Source organism: Rhinichthys klamathensis, unplaced genomic scaffold, assembly GCF_029890125.1.
Source record: "Rhinichthys klamathensis goyatoka isolate OS25496 unplaced genomic scaffold, OSU_Roscu_1.1 h1tg000933l_1, whole genome shotgun sequence".
Taxonomy (NCBI): Eukaryota; Metazoa; Chordata; class Actinopteri; order Cypriniformes; family Leuciscidae; genus Rhinichthys; species Rhinichthys klamathensis.
The window spans coordinates 126,778-147,203 of record NW_026607262.1 but is presented as its reverse complement, the minus strand read 5'-3'; the positions used below and the strand labels follow the sequence as shown (position 1 = coordinate 147,203).

The 20,426-nt window shown below is 40.6% G+C and overlaps 1 protein-coding gene across 1 annotated transcript in view; it reads left to right on the top strand.

The window, feature by feature from the left end:
• robo2 (roundabout, axon guidance receptor, homolog 2 (Drosophila)) overlaps nt 1–20,041 on the top strand; it is a gene marked incomplete at its 5' end in the record, with an annotated part of 67,996 nt that extends 47,955 nt beyond the window's left edge. Inside the window, 9 exons of the mRNA XM_056244149.1 lie at nt 962–1,087; nt 7,629–7,788; nt 8,768–9,031; nt 10,100–10,308; nt 15,203–15,388; nt 15,992–16,150; nt 17,028–17,282; nt 19,142–19,336; nt 19,933–20,041. Coding sequence (XP_056100124.1) covers nt 962–1,087; nt 7,629–7,788; nt 8,768–9,031; nt 10,100–10,308; nt 15,203–15,388; nt 15,992–16,150; nt 17,028–17,282; nt 19,142–19,336; nt 19,933–19,934 — 1,556 coding nt within the window. The remainder of the gene's footprint in view (nt 1–961; nt 1,088–7,628; nt 7,789–8,767; nt 9,032–10,099; nt 10,309–15,202; nt 15,389–15,991; nt 16,151–17,027; nt 17,283–19,141; nt 19,337–19,932) is intronic.
• Nucleotides 20,042–20,426: the final 385 nt, after the last annotated feature.

The following is a 20,426-nucleotide window of genomic DNA, read 5'->3' as shown; positions in this document are numbered from 1 at the left end:
GTGTGTGTGTGTGTGTGTGTGTCTGTGTGATACTTCATGTGAGCTTGTTTTTTACATCCAAAATCTTTTGAAACAAAGCCAATTGCTCTACTTCTGGATATTGCCTGAGGTTTGTATCAGTGTTAATTTGACCAACATTGCATTAATGTAGCATTTTTTTGACATTCAGGAACAATAAGAATGCGTATCATTGGCCCATAACAAAATCCATGACCCTTGAATGTGTTTCCGAACCAACCGGACTGCATTTATTTAAATTGTCTTTGGGCTAAAAGAATGTAACATCATTATCCAAGATTTATTCTATTTTGAAAAGCTTTTAGACAAATGCACTCTGCAAATTTTTTTTTTTTTATATATATATATATATATATATAAAAAGTACTACTATCCATATTAATGAACTCATTCGCCCCAGATGAACAGAATGATAAATTGTAGCCGTTCCTTAAACGCAATTAAAAACCATTTGCGCTTTCATTTGGACTTGGAAAAAAAACAAAACGTAAGACTAAAAGATTACTGTAAATCACACGTATAAATGATTCCATGAACTGGTTAACTTGCCAACAAATAGAATTAATTCCAGGAAAATTAGCACTAATGTATGTTGTTAACATCTGAATGAGACCGTTTCCCAAGAAACTAGACAAATTGAGAGATTTTAAAGCGATTAGGCTCTGTTCCAAAATCGAGTGAGCTGCCATGCTGCCTGCTACCTATGTAGGCAGCATCTTAACTGATGCTAAAGAGCAGCTCACTCGGTTTGGGAACGGAGCGAAAAGTGTCCAAATCAAGTACTAAGTCTAAGCATTGTTAAATTAGTAAGAACAGGCGTTTGAAATAGGAGTTGTGTGTGAAATCAGTGCTTTGCCCGTTGCTCTAACTGCACGCCCTTGCATGCGCTTGTGCCATCTTGCCCTCCACCTGATGCCACTTTTTTGCCCTTCGCCTCCACTAGCACTCCTTTTCATTCCTGACTACCGATTGGCTGACGGATTGTCTAATAGAATGCCACACAACCAATCGCAGGATTTCAGCACCACCAGCTCCCACAACAGCTCAGATCGGAGCAACAGTCTGTCAGGTTGGTATTTCACCGGTCCCGGGTCAGCAGCCCACCCGCATCTTTCCTTCAGTCTTCCCCTCCCCCCTTTCACCTCCACTAACCGTGGTGCACACGCCATGACCCCTGCTGTATACTCTGAATAATATGGTTGGTGTAATAATTGTGTTCCTCATCTCTACTGGATCGACATCCACCGTGTGGGTGTACTGTAAAAGTCCTGTTTATCAAAACAAAATGACAGTTTATATTAACCGGCAGGTATATATTAGTAAAATATGATGGATACTGTTGCGAAATTAGGTGCATCAGAGCATAGTCCTTTCCATAATTACAGTTTGAGTCCATAAATTCATTCTTAAAAAGTCATCTACACCGTGTCTACATCTGATGACAAAAGCAGATATAGCCCATTAGAATCAGTGATGCTGTCTGATTTCACAGATAGTTTGTTTATGGATGTAAAAAAATGTCGACAGAATGTAAAGTACGTTCTTTGGCAATTGTTTTGAATGATTTTGTTCTTTTGTTGTGCTTGTTGTTGTCTTCTGTTGTCTTAGTACAAGTGGGATGTGGCGGTTGGTCAGTGTGGTGTCTGTCCTGCCACTCCTCCACTGTGATTGGACGGCTGGGTAAAAAGTGACAGTGATGAGCGCTACTTGAAAAAAAAAATGTCCAGCTCTCGGGCGACCAGAAAAAAAACGGCGAGCTTGTGTGAAATAGACGCTTAGCGCCTTGTCACACTGCTGCCGAATTCAAACACACGGCGCTCCCAATGGAAACCAATTGAAAAAATACAAAGAAATGCTTTGGTGGACACACTGCCTTAAAGGTGCTCTATGTAACTTTTAGCGGCTTCTAGTGGTGATGTTTCAGATTGCTGTTTCAGATTGCAACCAAATTTTACAAGAGCGCTCGTGCTCGAACTCATAGACAATACCGTCTATTACGCAAATATCTCGGCGAATACTAGACGGATTCGGCGAGCACCGAGCTCGTTGGGACCATCTAGTCGAGCTGAAAAGAACCATATAAGTTCCATAGTTTTTGGTGGTGTTTTCGCGGAGATATTAGCAGAAAACCATCGGGCGCGCTGCAAAATTGCGGACGCCGGTGACGTCACGATCTCAGAAGAAAATTGCTCGTATCTCTGGAACGCAAAAACCCAGAGAGCTCAAATTCGGGGGAGGAGGTCCCAGGGGAACCCTTGCCCATCGCTAGACTGGCGGGCCTCGGGGATGCCCCCTACCGGATCGCCGTTTGCTGGGACCCCCGATTTCGAACGGCTATAACTCGGGGAGCCGGGCGAGTTGGACCTCGGGGGTGGGCTCGTTCGAAAGGCCCCGTCCAGCTCTACGAACGATTAGAGTCTTGGGAATATTGATCAAAGATTGACTGAGATATAAGCCGAAAAACGTGCGCCTTTAACCGGACGTAACTCCCTGACCGTCTACAATAGACTGTATATAAGGAGAGAGGCTCGGGAGCACGCATGCACGTCACATCCGTTGGATTTCGCGGTAAATCCGACCCGGAGACTTCACATAGAAATAGGAATACTGGCCTTCAGAGGTAATAGCAAAACTCGACAAGTGGATCATTTTAATGTGTGATTACAACCCCTTCACACACAGGCAATAAAAAAAGGATTCATTTTAGTAGAAAAGTTACATAGAGCACCTTTAAAGTTTGAAGAATTTAGCATAGAGTTTCTGGTCTTCTCTTTTCACACATTTCACATGTGAAGGGGAAATTGTGCATGACATGATACACTCAATCCTTACATTCTGCCTATGTTTGACATGTTGCACAATTCCAGCAAAGCATCTTTTGACATTGTCATTAACCTTGTGTTAGCAATGTCAATGCGTTTATGATGTAAGCATAGGTCAGTTTTGCCATTGGTGAAAGAAGCCACTCAGAAATGCACATCCACGCACTCTTGAGGGGGTTGATTTGAGCGAATTCCTCCCGTTAATGGTTACAAGCTACAATAAAATTCATGTACTGAAAATTACAATGTCATTTATAGGACACAGAGACGGCCCCCATCCTCTCGTCTCGTTGTCCATGTGGCTCTCTTTCTCCTCTCTAATCAAGTTTCATGCCAATGCTTTAACTGTGCAGTAACAGCCTCAGACATTCGATGGGAAGCTCTCCAAGCATCTGGCTCAAGTGTTTCACGGACTACAATTAGGACTACAAGGGTAGATTCAGGTCAAACATCTCAAGCTCTTCAGGCCGGGATTGTTTGGAAGATAGAGATCATGACCAAATCAAATCAATCTGATCTCGTTTAACCTTTTCGTTGCATTTTGAGGTTCTCTATCTAACAACCTGATTAACATGAAAACGGTTGTCGTATTTCATTATTCATTATTCATCATTCTGGCAATTTATGCAGATCATGCTTTTGGAATATGCATTTTATCAGTAAAAACTGTAATATTGTGAAATTATTTAATTAGAATTTTCAGCATCATTACTCCAGTCTTCAGTGTCACATGATCCTTCAGAAATCATTCTAATTTGCTGATTTATTGCTCAAGACATTTCTTATTATTATCAGTGTTGGAAACAGTTGTGCTGCTTATTATATTTTAAAAAGTCTATATATTATTTTCAGTTTTCTGTGATGAAAATAACAACGTTTGTTTGAAATCGATTTTTTGCAACAATATAAAGGTCTTTACTCTCACTTTTGATCAATTTAATGCTGGTAACAAAAAATAATAAATGTATCAAGTAAAAAAATATATATACACTACCGTTCAAAAGTTTGGGGTCAGTGAGAATTTTATTTGTATTTTTTGGAGGAAAGAAATCAATACTTTTATTTATCAAGGACAGTAAAGACATTTATAATGTTACAAAAGATTCTATTTCAAACAAATGCTGTTCTTTTGAACTTCCTATTCATCAAATAATCCTAAAAAAAAAAAAAAAAAAAAAAACTGTACAACTGACAGACCAACAACTGTTTCAACATTGATAATAATAATAAATGTTTCTTGAGCATCAAATCCTCATATTATACTGATTTGTGAAGGATCATTTGACACTGAAGACACTGACACTGGTGATGCTGAAAATTCAGCTTTGATCACAGGAATAAATGACACTTTACTATATATTCACACAGAAAACAGCTGATTTACACTGGAATAATATTTAATACTATAACTGATTTTTGTTGTATTTTTAATCAAATAAGCGCAGCCATGGTTAGCAGAAGAGAATTCTTTTAAAAGTATTTAAAATCGTACCGACCCCAAACTTTTGAACGGTAGTGTATATTTAAAAAAGCATTAAATAAGTATTAATAAAAGTGTTAAACTTGACCCCAAACGTCTGAACGGCAGTGTACAAGTTCAAGATTATACTGTATATTCCATATTTTTTTACTGAAATAATTGTTTGGTTATGTTACGACGGTTTCGGGAAAAGGGAAGACGAAAAAAAAGCTGAGCAAATAAGCAAGGGTCACATTTGCATTTCCAAAGATTACGCTTGATTGTTTCCAAGCAAACATATGCACTTCATTTGTTTGCTGCGGGTCATTTTGGCGTACTATCCCAAACAATTCAGAAATATTTGGACTTTCAATATTGATCCCAGTGAAATGCCATGCATATTTTCCACACAGATCCTGTGAACCTTTTCAGTGCTTGAGTTTCATTTTATATCACTTTTAGCATCTGATATCCTAGATGTCGACAGGTTTTTAATTAATATAAAGGTGTTGAAGGAGAGCGAACACAGCAAAACACGTTTCACACATATTCACTGCTGTTTTGTGTGTGTTTTGAGAGCCAAAATTCACAGCCTTCCTTAGTGAAAAACGGTCTTGTCGTAATCAAAAACGCATGCGTTTCCCTGTAATAGAAAAGCCATAAAGTCTTTGTACTGCCCCATTAAATGCGAATTATTTTCAAATACTGTTATTACTCCCTTTTCCCACCATAGCATACAATTAGATCATAATCCGTTATACAAGATAGGACAGATCTGAGTTGAGCAAGCTCTTATTGATGTGTTAAAGGTGTTTAACCTCAAGTTATGAAACACAGCCAAGTTTCGTCGCCTCCGATCCGGCCTGATTCGGCCTAGTTCAGAAAGCCACCTCATGTTTGACAGTCGAGTCACTGTCCCCCCACGGGACCCTTCCTTTCGGTTTTCCTCACATTTCTTACATTGGTAATTTCAGGAGCTGCCCCGACTCCTCAGCAGAGACTCGTTTACATTATTGATGCCCTCTACTCAACAAACAGAGGGAGAAAGAAAGGAGGAGAGAGAGAGAGAGAGGAACTGAGGGAGTGATTGAGTAATCACGCCATCTCTCCATTTATTGTCCGATGCCACGCGTCACCCAGAGGAACGATTAGGAAACCCAATTACTTCCCCCCCACTCCAGCCACTTCTGCCTCTTCTGCCTCTAGCCTGTTGTTATTTTTTTTTTATTACTAGCATGCTTTATTCGTCTTCGTTTGACACTTCCATCCCTCCACAAGACTCCTAATGCCTCCCGCTCTCCCTCGCCCGCCGGAACAATAGCGCACCGTCAGCGAGAAGTTCCGGCGAAGAGAACGCTCTCTAATAGGCCGGCTGCCGAGAGTATCATAAACGTCAGCCTCCGTATGACAAATCTGCCCTAAACTGTGCATAGCTACAGTACTCATCTTATAGCGTACCAGTTCTTTCTCACTCGTTTTTGCTTTTCTTAAAGGAACAGTGCACCCTGAAATGAACGTTTTTGAAAACACTAATTCCAAACCCGTTTGACTTTCCTCAGTTCAACACACACAATTTTTTTAAAACATGTTCTTCTTTCCTATGTAAGGACTGCACAATAAATGTGAGCCAAAGCTTTCAAGCTTAAGAAAGGACTCAAATACATCCTAAAATTGAAGTCTTCTAAACTTTGAGGAACACATTTATTCAGTAACAATCTCTCATTGTAGTATTATTAACATATAGTTTACATTTCATATTTCCATTTAATTTTTTCATCAATTAATTTCATTCATTTAAATCCTAATCTTTTAGACACCATTTTGTGAACTGGATCAACTAATAATCAATTGGTTTAGCCATTTGCCAGTTCACAGCCAGTTCACAAAATCTGGTCTGAACTGGGTTTTGTGAACTGACTAGACTAACTGTTTGAAAAGATTTAAAAGAATGATTCTCATTGTTAATAAATAACCACTAGTTATTTAATGTCAGTAAACTCAAATTTGGGACAGACTAATCCTAAAGAAATCGTAAAGTACCATTCATAGGGACCACTTTTATTTTGCTTTTGCATCTGACACCCTCAGTGTTTAATTCAACTTATTGACCACAATTCTTCACATTTATTGATGTTCCACCGAAGAAGGGAAGTCATATGGTTTTGGAACAACATGATCGTTTTCTTTTTTTGGGTGGAATATTCCTTTTGGATCCAGGTCTTTTCATAGCCATTGAATGTGATTCAACATGGCTTTTATAAAGAGTTTTTTAGACTTAATGTATAGCCCTGTCAAAGTCCTGGCATCATATTAAATAACATGATGTTTGAAGCCACAGGGTTGCTTGAATCGGAACATTTCGATACGGCAGGGACGATTAGAGGCCATTGGCAGACAGAGGAAGATGATGACAGATAGGATCCCATACAGTACAAGTGCTGCCAGTGAAGGTCCCCCCCCCATTTGCATTTGGCCGTGTGTCTGACTACATCAGCCTCAGCTATTTTATGCCTGGCTTGAAACACGGGAGGATCTGGCAACACGTGCCAAAGCACTGGTCACGTCGAGTTTGCCAGCAGCGGCATTAATAATTTACAGTAATGAATCCTGCCGCCTCTGCATGTACTCTACATCACTTCCTCGTCCCAAATGTCTTCATCTGGCATTGATGGCCGTTACATTTAGATGGTTTTGTTAATTAGATTGTGACAGAAGGGTGATTAATTACTATCCTATGTACTGGTTCTTGGGCAAGTTTGTCATTTGCCAAATCTTTTGTCCGGGGAGATTGTGTGTGCGTCATATTCAAGTTCAACAGACTTTTTTCTTTCCATCTTTCACACATTTCAGTTTCTTTCTCAGTAGTTTCTTTTCTTAGCATACATAAAATGAAGGGCATACTCATAGAATGGAACTGCAAGGAGTTGCAAACAAAGATATTCCAGCAAGTTACATGAATGGCAGTTGTGGTAAAAAGGAGGTCAAAGGTTTTTTTCAGTAATTTCCTTTTTTGTGTCTTTGAGACATTGACATGCTGTAAACTGTTTCTTTCACCACGCAGCCTTGAGATTGCTTTTTATGGCTGTCTTGGGTCAGAACATTTTGAAAGAAGTTGTGCAAAGGGGAGTTGTATATGCTAAAATACAAGCAATTGCATTTGACATTGGCATTGCAACAGCCTTCACTTAGTATTGAGAATTTCAAGCACATATTATGTGGGGAATAAATCAGTGTTTTTTTTTAGGGTGAAAACATGGAAATTGCCAAATCATTTGACACCGTTCTGTGTACAAGCTCTAACTAATATCTCCAACTTTTTGCTGTTGTAGGTGGGAAAGGTGGAAAGAAGAAGAAGACCAAAGCAAACGCCAAGCCCTCCAAGATGAATGGCTCCAACTGGGCAAACGTTCCACTGCCTCCCCCTCCTATCCACCCTCTTCCAGGCACGGAGATGGACCACTACGCCTCAGAGCACCATGATGGAGGAGGGTAGGGTCCTGAGTCACTCATTCAGCTCTACTTAGTAGTAATAGTGACAATCCACACTGCACATTCAATGGTCACATCTATAATATCTAGAGATAATGATCCATGTAATTAAGCATTGAATTTTCCCCATCAATTTTAAAATAAAAACGGCCATGATGTGCATAGGAAACTGTTCAAAGGCTCATTCTTGCTAGCTAATACCATCTATAAATCCACTAATGGTATTAATGTATTCCTTAGAGAGTTAATCAAGCTGCTAGCACTAAGTTATTTATTTGTTGTCCATTATAAATAGATGGAATGTTTTTGCCACTGAGTGATAATCTTAAAACCTTGTTTGACAAACTGTTCACACTCAGCAACTTTTAATATACTTTCGCCACTGACGACACTCCACTCTGGTCTGACATCAGCGTCAGCCCATCTGTACAGTTAAAAGAAAACATGAAGGTGGTGATACAAATTAAATATCCTTCTTGAGAGGTGTGCTTGCCTTTCAACCCTGTTAATTTCCATCTTGGAGAGTCATCCAGCTTAATAGGCTCTCTGGCAAATGAGTAGTCTTCTACGCTGTAAATCTCGCCACTGTCTTTAATGGCTTCAGATTAAAACTGTTATGTCCTACGGGATGTGCACTGACAAATTCCTCTAATGAATGTTGGCTTTATGACATGTATTATTTCAGCATGTCTAAGCACAGTTCTGGGAAATAAAAAGCAAAGTTGTTCGGCTAGATCAGCCTGTATTAAAAAACAAGTAAAGCTGTGAAAATCCCATTTAGATTTTTTGCATTTAACCTAATATTTACACCATTACCACTATGCTGTTAAACCTGAGTCTCACTATATCCATAGCTGTTGACTAGACTGACATTTAAAAAAAGAAAAAAAAAAGCCATGCCTAACCAACAACTGGTAGTGGGGTGCCTCAGGGACTCGTCTGCGGTCCGTTTTCATTTTGTTTCTGTCTTTTGTTCCAGGTATGATAGTGATGGTTGGGGCCCGCCATTGCCAGTGCAGACATACCTCCATCAGGGTTTAGAGGATGAGCTGGAGGAAGAGGAAGAGCGGGTGCCCACTCCTCCCATAAGGGGCGTGGCTTCCTCCCCTGCAGCAGTTTCCTTTGGCAAACAGTCCACAGCCACACTGAGCCCATCCCCACGTGAAGAAATACAGCCCATGCTCCAAGCCCACCTAGATGAGCTAACCCGCGCTTACCAGTTGGACATGGCTAAACAGGCTTGGTAAGATCTGAGTTAAAGGTCAATTGTTTTACCGCTAGAGCAGAGATTATAGATGCCGAAATCAGGATCCGGTGGCATTTTTTATTTTATTATTATTATGTTTTTGTTTTTTTTCAATCGTTTTTGTTTTGAAATGTATAATATTAGTGAATTAGATTTTTTTTTAAATTTGAATCTATTTTTTTTTTTATTATAATTTTTTGGGATACCTCTGCACTAGAGGCATCAAATGCAAATGTAAAAAATAATGGCTGTTTAACTTTGAAGATCTGATTTTTTTTTTTTTTTACATAACTAGCACCGCACCCCATTTTGTTACACCGCATTTGTTAGTAGTTTTCAATAAAAGCAAGATGAATAAAAGCATTAAATGAAAAAATTTGGAATGCAGCTTAATTAAATATGAGAACAATTCAGTCGTCCACCCCAGACTGTGTAAAGCATTCTTATAAAGCCCCCATGCTAAACCCATGCTTCAACCTGTCTTTCCAAGAGAAATCGACTTCCGCTTATTACAGTCGGCACTGTAAGGGAACGGCCTCCACTTGTCAGGAGGAAGATGTCATGTTACCGCCATAATGAGTATGTTGCTCATAGTGCGTTTTTGACGACTGAGAAGAGCCCATAATTATATACGAATCCTGGCACAGACCGCATCAAAGCAGAAGCACTGCACAAACACACATGATCCACATATATATATAGACACACAGTGGGGCTGTCATCGAACCTAGCTGTCTAGTGGGTGACAGCCACTGCAAAGACATGCCTGTGGTGGTTGCCATTGTATCCTCTTCAAGCTGCAATTAGTAGGTCATTGTGTTAGCATGCAAACCATGGCACTGCTGAATTAGCCGAATTGTCCCAATTCATTGGAGAGATGACATGGAATGTTCTAGGAAAACCACATTTTGCCTGACAGACAGCACACCCCACGCATTTCTCTTTTGTCTGGGCTTGTCGCTCATTGACACCTTTTGTCTCCAGCTGACAACCCTTGAAGCTATTGCTTGGTTATGCAAAAGAGCATGGTATGTTCATGTTTGACTTCTTTGGAATTCTCCGCAGGCACATGCAGGGTGGGCCTTACCCGCCCCAGGCCCCCGCGCCACCCGTGGGCTACATCTCCAGCACCCTAGTGTCCGATATCGAGACAGACCTCCCTGACGAAGACGACGATGAGGAGGAGGATGAAGGATACGAGATGTCGCCGTCAATTAGGGGCATCGAACACACACCAGGCTCCAGCATGGACAACTTGGACAGCTCTGTTACGGGTAAGGGTACATTTTTGTGCACTTTTGTAATTAACTTGTCAATTCTATGAACTTTTTCCTGTGAAAGAACATGAAGAAGTGCTTTAAAACAAGCATAAAGCCCTTATCTAAACCTTAAAACAATGTTTAGTTTGGTGCACAGTTAGATGTCCGGTGCAGATTGCGTTCTTTCACTGCATGTACTCTAAGCACTGCAGGGGTGCCCATTTCATTTGCTCATTATCCCATCCGTTGTCCTCATAATCGGGGATTTCTATCTCTCTTAAATCATTTCAGGGCTCAGTTTGAACCCAGCATGGAAGGTAGAGAAAAAAAAATGGTTCTTTTTTTTATTTATTAAAAAAGTTAATTAAAATGCAGTCCATTTCGTCAGAGACACCAAACGATATGATCTACTCACATATCAAATTGCAATTCAACAGAATGTGCATGTAAAGATAAGACAATAAACCAGAGGTACTGATCTCTAATCTAAAAGCAGCATATTTCAGTCCAGCGGGCACTTTGAGATTGTTCTGCTGATGTTTTACATGGGAAGCGGTTGTGGTTTATACACATGTGTGCCGCACGTGGCGGCTTTGTTTGTACTAGAATGGTAAAATACTATGTTTTGCTCTGCCTGTCTGTAAATAGCTGTATTTGTTTGTCATCGTCATGCTGTATTTATTTCCACAGCCACTCACCTGAAAATGGGTGCATTGAAATCCAGTTTGTTCAGGCATTTGGGGATAAACACTAATCACCATAATGAGGAGTGATAGACTAAAATATCAAAAAAAGGGGGGAGTAAAGAAACTTAAGAAATTGAAACAAATGATTTTACTCAATCACAACCCTCATTGCTTCCGTTTTCCCATGAAGATTTTGAATAAATCTCACGTTCAGGGATCCATTTCCCCATTGAAGACAGGAGGCACCATTTCAATTTTACAACTTATTGAAAGGGTTTTATGGGCCGTCTGTCATCAGGGACACGTGAAGGGTATGACATTGCGTGGTTAGAAACTAAAAGCCCTCGGTTCTCTAATTTACCACAGGACTGAGGCAAAATGGGACAGTGTTGCTCCTCTAATCAGGCCGAGACGTATGCATTATTATTCTATGGATGTATGGATGTTTGTATGTATGGATGGATGGATGGATAGATAGATAGATAGATAGATAGATAGATAGATAGATAGATAGATAGATAGATAGATAGATAGATAGATAGATAGATAGATAGATAGATAGATAGATAGATAGATAGATAGATAGATAGATAGATAGATAGATAGATAGATAGATAGATAGATGCCCTTCCTAAAGAGATAAATAAAACAGTTTTAACAACCATTTGCATTGGGCCGCTTAGTTAAGGAGGAATAAAGATCACTGGAACATATTTTTCTTTATTGTGCTTGATTATTTATTGCATGCACAACCCTCGGCAGATCAGTGAGTTTGTGAAACAGTGAGGGTGTTTTATAGGAGTTGTAATGTGAGCAGTGAGCTCACTGTCCTGCTCCACTCCGCTCCCATAAACCCTTGCACCGACTGCAGATCGCGAGGTCACGTGTCCCGAGGCGGGCGTCTCCGCCTACTCGTCAAGGGGAATCATTACGATGCTTAATGATATGCAGATGAGGGCTCGGGGCAGTGTAAATCAGCTTTAGTGGCAGCAGGGTGTTGGATGAGTTTTACAACTACATTTAGCTGAGCTGTGAATATTAACTGTGCATTATCGAAACGTTCAGACAGTCAAAAATAGCCTTTTTCGAATCCATAAAATGTTCAAAAACCATGTCAGATTTTTTTTGTATTAGCTCCATATTTATAGTAGCTACAGTATTGTAGCTTCAAAACGTTTGCCGTTTGTGACTGCCAACTCCAAATTAGCAGCAATTTGTGGGAAGTTCTCTTCATGGTACGCCACGCCGTATAAAAACATTTGGGTTTGCGAACTTGAATGTATTTTGGCCGGAGAGCGGTTATTGTTTTGCAGCTGCCAGCATTATTATATGGCGAAGAGTGAAAGCTTGGTATTTTCAGGGATCTGTTTTAGGTGGCTGGTTGTTAAAGGGGATGTCGTCTCTGGAGGAGGCAGGAGGCGCTGAGGCGTAGTGCAGGTATTCTGCAGGAGCCGTCTCTTCTGATGTGGAGCTCTGTACCTGCCTCTGTCTCTGCCAGCACATTCAATTCATTATATGCAGTCTTGCTTTGCTGAGAGACAGTCTCGAGGGACTCAACTTTTTTTCTTTTTTTTTTTGCAAAACAAAGCCATATGCAGTTTCTGAGGAAATTCAAAGGAAGAGACTGCCAGAAAGAGTTTTTACTTCTTTCTTTTTTTTGTCTGCATCATGTTATTTTCTCTTTTAGACAAGAGAAACACAAAATGTATGTTGGTGCTTTAAAAATCTTTGTTATATTTGCAGGTGTTATAATATTATATTTTTAGCATTTTATATGCTAGCAACAAGCAGTATTTACTTTACAGTATAAATATAGTGTTACAGATTTTCAGTCATAATAATAAATAATAATAATAATAAATATTGGTAGGTAGTAGTATTTTCTAAGAAACTATTTTATAGTAGTCATATTATTTAATAATTTTTAAAGGCCCACTGAAGAGCCTTGGATCACGTAGCTTTGTATGATGCGTTGACGTAATTTCCACTGAAACAGGAAGCTTAAGCGGGACATTTATTGGCTCCTCCCCATTTTCAAATAGCCAATAGCGTTTAGTTTTCCTCACAGACTGCAAGTCGTACTTGACGGCACCATGGAAGCGAATCCGAGCGCTGATGACACGATGGATTCTAGTAGAGGTGCTAATAAATTCTAGCCATTTCATTCTTAACCAACGTACAGTTGGAAAACGTAATAAAACTCGAGCGTTTGAGCAACCGAACACACATCTCTAACCCATATTTCTCCGTGTTGTGTAAACTGTCACTTTGGCCAGGTGGTATTTATAGCATAGGGGGCGGGGCGCTTTAGATTCTATAGAGCATTTGATTGGACAGAAGATGTGATGAGAAGCTGAAGTCAGCAGTGATGTCATAAAAATCCGTAAGTGAGAGACTGTGAGAGACGGAAGTTTTGAATGCTTATATCTCCTAAAGCGAATTTTGTCATTGTTTTGGAATACATCAGCTTATTTATAACCGTAAGGGTAACATATTCATACTAAAAGCTAAAAAACTTAGAATTTAATTCCAGGGGGCCTTTAAAGCTGCATTTCTTTAAAGGGGTCATATAATGCCATTTTTGTAGAAGCTAATATGATTCTTTAGGGTCTAAATTAAAAGTTTATAATATACTTTAATTAAAAATTCTCATTAGTTTTGTAAGAAAACACTTATTTTACCTGGTCAAAAACAGCTCTGTTTTCAGCACGCCGTTTCAGTGCATATGACTTTAAATGATAATGAGCTTTGCTCACCCCGCCTCTCTGTTCTGTGTGTACACCGTTTGTAACACAATAACACAATAACCATAACGCGTTGTTCATTATAGACGTGAGATTATGAATTATATTGAGAACGTCATACATAGAAAACATGCCGTAATGTACCCTGAGTGTAAACCTTAGACGCATTCATTGTGAAGCGTGCAGCTAGCGATTTGCAAAGATTAATATTAATATAAAGGTTAATAAAACGTTGCACTCACTTCAGTTCTTCTGGAGGTTCAGCAGGAACACGAACGCGCGGACTATGATTGACAGCTCCCTCACGGTCGAACGGCTCGATTTGAGACAGGGGAAAACATATAAGGAGATTAAAAAAAAACACTGGATGGATTTTTATCATTTTATGATGGCACTGCCAACACACATTTCAGTACAATCAACTTGTAAAAGTGCATGTACCATTATATGACCCCTTTAAAATCCTTAAAGAAAAACTAGATAATGTTTTGAAAGCACTACATTGTTCGTTGCGTCACCAAGACCTAGACTACAAATCTGTCACCGAGACCTAATTAGCTCAGTGTTGAATCTTGAGACATACTTGAAACTATAAAAAATATTACCCAGGCAACACCAGTAACCATTGTAACCCTCTTAACTTTACTCTCGGATCATTAAACAATAGTCGCGCCATCTCACATCATCTTCCCCGAGGATGTTTGTGCCGGGTTGCTATCAATCAAAAAAAAATCCATGCCATAAATCTGACAAGTGCCAAAGAAGAAGAACAGCACGTAGCCGTGTGGTTGCTTTGATCATGCTGCGTGTTTCTCTGCGAGATATCAGCTGCTTCACCTCAGGCCGCGTGCAGGTGCGTGCGTTCCTTCCCATCAGAGCAATCAAAAGGAAGTGAGGTCGTGATGTGTAGTCAAGTGGCTGGTGTGAGTTTATATGCAGGATGAAAGCAGGACAAGTTACTTGAGAAAAAAATGCCAGAACAGCTCAGATTAGTGAACCCCCCCCCCCCAAAAAAAAAACCCATCTTCAGTAATATTAAATGACATTAATGTTTTAGTTAATGAATTACGCATAGAATGTAACAGCGATTTTTGTGTGCCTGGGTGTTTCCCTTTTTTTCTTTCTGTAAATCTACCCTACTCATCCATTTTGTTGTGGTTATTAGTTTCATAACAGTGACTACCTAATAATTTTGAAGGTGGCTGACACATCTCTTGTCAAACATAACTTACCTGTGCTCATCTTTATTCAGATGAGAGGATAATCATTCCCAGCACACATCCGAAGCCCCATTATACAGTATTATACTGATTTTAAATGTATTTTTCCATTCGCCTTCATCAAGGCATCAATAACTTATTAGTGTGTAAATATTACTAAAGTATATATCCTGTCTCAGTGTATACATCCTGTTTTTCTGGAAAACAATAAACTAGAAAACCTGGTCAATCTAACGCCCATGCGGCCGCTCCCCTCCAGGCTCTATGGTGAACGGCTGGGGCTCGGCTTCAGAAGATGATGACAGAAACTTCTCCAGCAGGAGGTCTAGTGCCGGCAGCTCCTCTGACGGCTCACTCTTCACCCATTGCAGCTTTGCACGAGCCCTGGTGGCGGCCGCAGACAAGGCTGGTTACCGTCTGGACGGCACCAGCCTGAGCAAGAGAGGTCGGTTTGGAGGAAACAAAGGAATTCGAGACTGGAAGTCTGGTGTTTGTTGACTGCAAAATGGCTCAGTCTTAACAGAATGATGCTTCTTTTCTGCTTTCTGATTTTACGCCGGTGAACTCTTGCTTTTATCTGAAGGGTTTTTGAAAGCGGCATGGTGCAAATACTAACATCTTTATGGATTTGCTTGGTGGGTTTTGGCGACGACTGTTTTCACTTAGCAGGGTTTTGGTTCTATGCTTTCAGTTTACACTGCGAGCGAATGAATTAACTGGGAACAACTCCAACACTTATGTCTTCAGATTCTTTGTTCTTCAGGTTTGACTTTGTGCCTCTTTCTGACTCTATAATAATCTTGATTGTTTAGGACTTCACCCACAGATATTCAAGAACCCACTTTCACAATCCTAAACCTTTTCTCCAACAGGCTGCGCAATAGAAATGAAATGTACTGATTGATTCTGCTGCTTCTGAATCGAACTAACAAGCTGTCCGCCCTACTTCTGAGCAACATGCCATGCTTTTCTCTCAAAATGTGTTTACCATCTCTAGCTTTTCGATAACATTACGGGCTAACCACGGTTCTTTCTTTGCTCACTGCAGATAAAGGTCTACACCATAGACCTCGTCCCGCTAGCCCGTTTTCCACAGATGGAAGTACGGTGGGCACACACAGCCTTGGTCACCAGCGGGCGCCGAGGCCCACCCGTAAACACAAAGGCCCTGGCACTGCCCCGCACCGCCGCGATGCCAGCGCTGATGGTGAACTTTAGTTTTAAATTAACAGATAATACCAAAGCATGGTTTACACTACTGTAGATAACAGATCTCTCTTGCATGCTTTATTGTATTAAAGGGATAGTTCACCCAAAAATGAAAATTATCCCATGATTTACTCACCCTCAAGCCATCCTAGGTGTATATGACTAGCTTCTTTTAGACAAACACAATCAGAGATATATTAAAAAATATCCTGGCTCTTCCAAGCTTTATAGTCGAAGTGAATGGGAGCCAATATTTTGAAGCCCAAAAAAGTGCATGCATTCATCATAAAAGTAATCCATATGACTCCAGGGGGTTAATAAAGGCCTTCTGGAGCTAAGCAATGAGTTTTTGTAAGAGAAAATCCATATTTATAACTTTATAAACTAAAATAGCTAGCTTTCAGCACACGGCCTACGCAAGTCGACTTGCGCCACAAGAGTAACCCCTGACGCGATGTATGACGTAAGATGTAGGAGTAGCGTAAGCTTAGACACCTCTCGTGGTTCAAACAAAATATATTTTTTATCTACGATTGTGTTTGTCTGAAAGAAGCAAGTCATATACACCTGACCTAGGATGGCTTGCGGGTGAGTAAATCATGGGATAATTTTCATCTTGGGGTGAACTATCCATTTAATGTAGTAGTCAACATTGGTTAAAGGAGACAGATGGGGTCATAAGCAAATGCATTTAGCAATAGAAAATATCCAAGCCATTAAAATAATTTATCAAATAGAATGAAATCAATGTTACCCCTTTGAGCCCATTTATGTTGCTATAAAAGACACCTACTGTCAAATTATGATAAATGCATACTATGGAAATGCTGTTCCTGCACTTTGAATTCACACGGTCCTTCTTGCTTTTATCCCAGATCTGCCTCCACCACCAGAGCCTCCACCCTGCCAGACAGCTCGCATCCAGGGGGCGAGGAACTTGCCCAACCCCTCTGACCGCAAAGCTTCCTCCTTGGAGAGGCAACCCATGATGGGCCTGGAGGAGATGAAGTGTTCCTTGGACCGGCAGGCCCGAACCTCACTGGAGCGCCACCGACAAGCCCAGGACAGACTGGGATCCATAGAGAGAGGAGAGGAGAGCAGAAGAGGACAGAAAAATGGCCATGTTTCAGGTAGGACGATGGACAGTTTCCATGAATGTATGCCAGAGCTCTATTGACAGTTTGGGGTCTTAAATGGAGACATAAAGGAGAATCAGTGTTAGATTTTGGATCCTGGTTCCAAACAATGGATACTAGTTAGGCTAGTTCAGCTCCAACCCAGATTAAACATCCAAACCAACTAATCAATTTCTTCAGGATTTCTTAGAACAGATAAGAGTGCAGGAAGGTGCCCCTCAATACATAGGATTGGACAACCCTGGGTTAGGACAACACCAAACTAGTGCTAACCAATTTCAGCACCAATATTTCCTTACCGTACATTCACACCGCCGCCGGCGAGTGCTTTTATAATTTGCATTCCCGCTGAAAAAGTGTTCTAGCATGAAAATCTTGCCTATAAATAGTGTTGCGCGCCTTCTTATCAAATTCAAATGATCAACCTCCTCTATTTTGCTTGGGAACTAATGTGGTCGGAACCAAAGTTTACAGGACTGCGTTCTCTGGAATTCTCTCAAACGGAGCCCTTCTACATTCCGATTGGTTGCCGTCGGTTGCCCCCAAACCGTGTCATTGCTTATTACCATAAAGTTGACCTGGCTTCAACTCTCCTCACCGCTCTCACCGCCCAAGACGCGCCGCGCCCTGCCCTCGCCACTTTGACGCTCTCGCCGGCGACGGTGTGAACGCACAGTTAGTCAACCAGCAGGATAATTTTGGTCAACCAACTTCCAAGGATCCAAACTAGCACAATCATGCTGTTCACCAGTTATTCAAATTCTGCTCCTGGAGGGCCACGGTCCTGCAGAGTTGAGCTACAACCCTAATTAGCACATCTGATCACAAGGTCTTCAGGATTACTAGAAACTTCTAGTCAGGTAGGTTGGAGCTAACTCTTCAGGAAGTTGCCTAGGCCACTACCAAACTAGTGCTAACCAATTAAAGTCTGAAATTGATCTTCAGCACCAAGATTCCTTAGTCAACCAGCTTGTCCATAAGACATTTTGGTCATCCAGCTTCCAAAATTTGAAAAGTTCACCAACTAGACCAGCACCAAACTATCTCTAACCAGCCTGGACCTTGTCTTCAGCAGATTTAATGGGCATCAGAGATTTTTTATACATATATATATTTATATATACTTCCTTTTAAAATGGCACAAACATTTTTATGAAAGAACTGAACCTGATCTTACATGTCCACATGAGTTAAATCAGCCTGACACAGTAAACACGCTCTTAATTCAGCAGAGCAGGTCTGTAAAATATTATCTTGCTATCGTGGTCATCAGAGGCAGATGTTTGACAGCACCAGCTGTGGACCCTTGGCATTCATTTACGGTCCCTGCTGTAAGGAGGCCAGGCTGGAGCAAACAGATTGCCTTGTCTCCCCCTCTTAGTGAGCTCTTCCATGGCCAACACTGGCCTTCTCCAGGAACCAACAGACAGGAGGCACACTTAGCTGCACAGATGTACTCTAATCGTTCCAGCCCTCATTTTTCACTGTATACACACACGCTGCAGAGAAGCCGAGCTCCATCTGTGCCTGTCTGATCATTAGGATCCACCATTCTGGGTTTCCATCCCAAACGAAGCATAAAGAACTAGGCCTGGATCTGGCTTGACACAGAGGGGGATGTGGGTTGGGCAACCCGTCTGGTTTGGTCTCATATGTCTTCATTTTTATCTTAAACTTTGGTGTGGAGATATGTTTAGCCGTCTGAACGTATTGCTAATGAGTACAGTTCGGTCAAAGCTGCCAAGAGTTGGTCACCTCAGTATTAGTCAGAGAGAAACCAATCATGGATATTTTTCAAGCTGGAAAAAGCCCAACAAATAAATGTATGGTTTGGATATTTTGTATGTTTTCAGAAGAGGCCATATTGCCATACAACAAACCGTCATTCCCATCCCCCGGGGGCCACAGCTCGTCTGGGACGGCCTCCTCTAAAGGGTCAACGGGTCCTCGGAAAGGAGAAGGGACGAGGGGACAGCACCAGCGCTCCACCACAGAGCAGGGTGAAAACAGCTACATGGGGACCAACGCGCAGTACTCTGGAGAGTTATGTGAGTCTGAATAGGTTATTCTGGCACAACTTCAATATCAAAGGTGCTTGGAAGTAGTAAAGCACTAACAAGTTAACACGCAACACTTGCTGATTGAAAAATTCATTTTTCACATTGGCCTTGAAGTGTGAAAATGAGCCATTTAATACAAGTGAAAGCAGAGTACAAATTTAAAATGATTTGAAATGAGCTTGTAGAAGTGTGCCGAAACCTTGATGGTTTAAAAGTGTTGCTGGGTTGTCAAATAAATTGTCATATAAACCGTGTTGAGGAATATTTATTTATTTATTTAATAGGATGCATTACATTTAATATGTTTCTTTCTAACAAAACTAAAATGTATCATTTTTAAAACAAAGCTAATTATATTAGTTACCCAACTAGTTAGTACTTTTTCATACAGTAGGTGTAAATGAAACATGCCATGTAAAACCTGTGATTAAGAAATAAGTAATTATAAAGTTTGTGCAGGGTTTTTTTTTTTTAGTGTCTTAAATTCGGACAGTAAATATGAAACTATGGGGTGCATCAATGTTTCATTATTTTTTTTTAATTTTTCAAAACTGACTTGCATGTTCACTTTGTATTGTTTACAGAGTGAGCCTTTTGGATGGAAACTGAAGAATGCCTTTATCTGTTCTGGAAATGCCTCACCTGCTTGGTGCAGTGGACTCGTGAAGCGTCAGAAGGAAGAATGGGGGGGGGGGGGGGGAGAAAAAATATGAAAAAGACAAACTGTAAATGTGATGTAAAGATGGACATGCAACCCACAAGATCCGCAACATCCCTCACCTTCCCCCTTTAACTCTTCATTCACAGAAAAAGAAAATGTTAGGGGCGAAAAAAGAAAAAAGAAAACCAACGGAAGGCCTGAGAACCGAGTCACCCAGCTTTGGTGAACTTGCGGAAAGGAAATCGAGTTTCCTGTAAATATATTCTTGACATCGGAGATTGAAAATGACATTATTGTTATTGCATTGCTATGCAAGCCGAGTTCTGTTTCTGCGCTCTCCTCCCTCTTACGCTGTTGGTCGTTTGTATGATATGTGAATTGATGGGCTGTGGTGCCATAGAAATTATGTTGTCATCC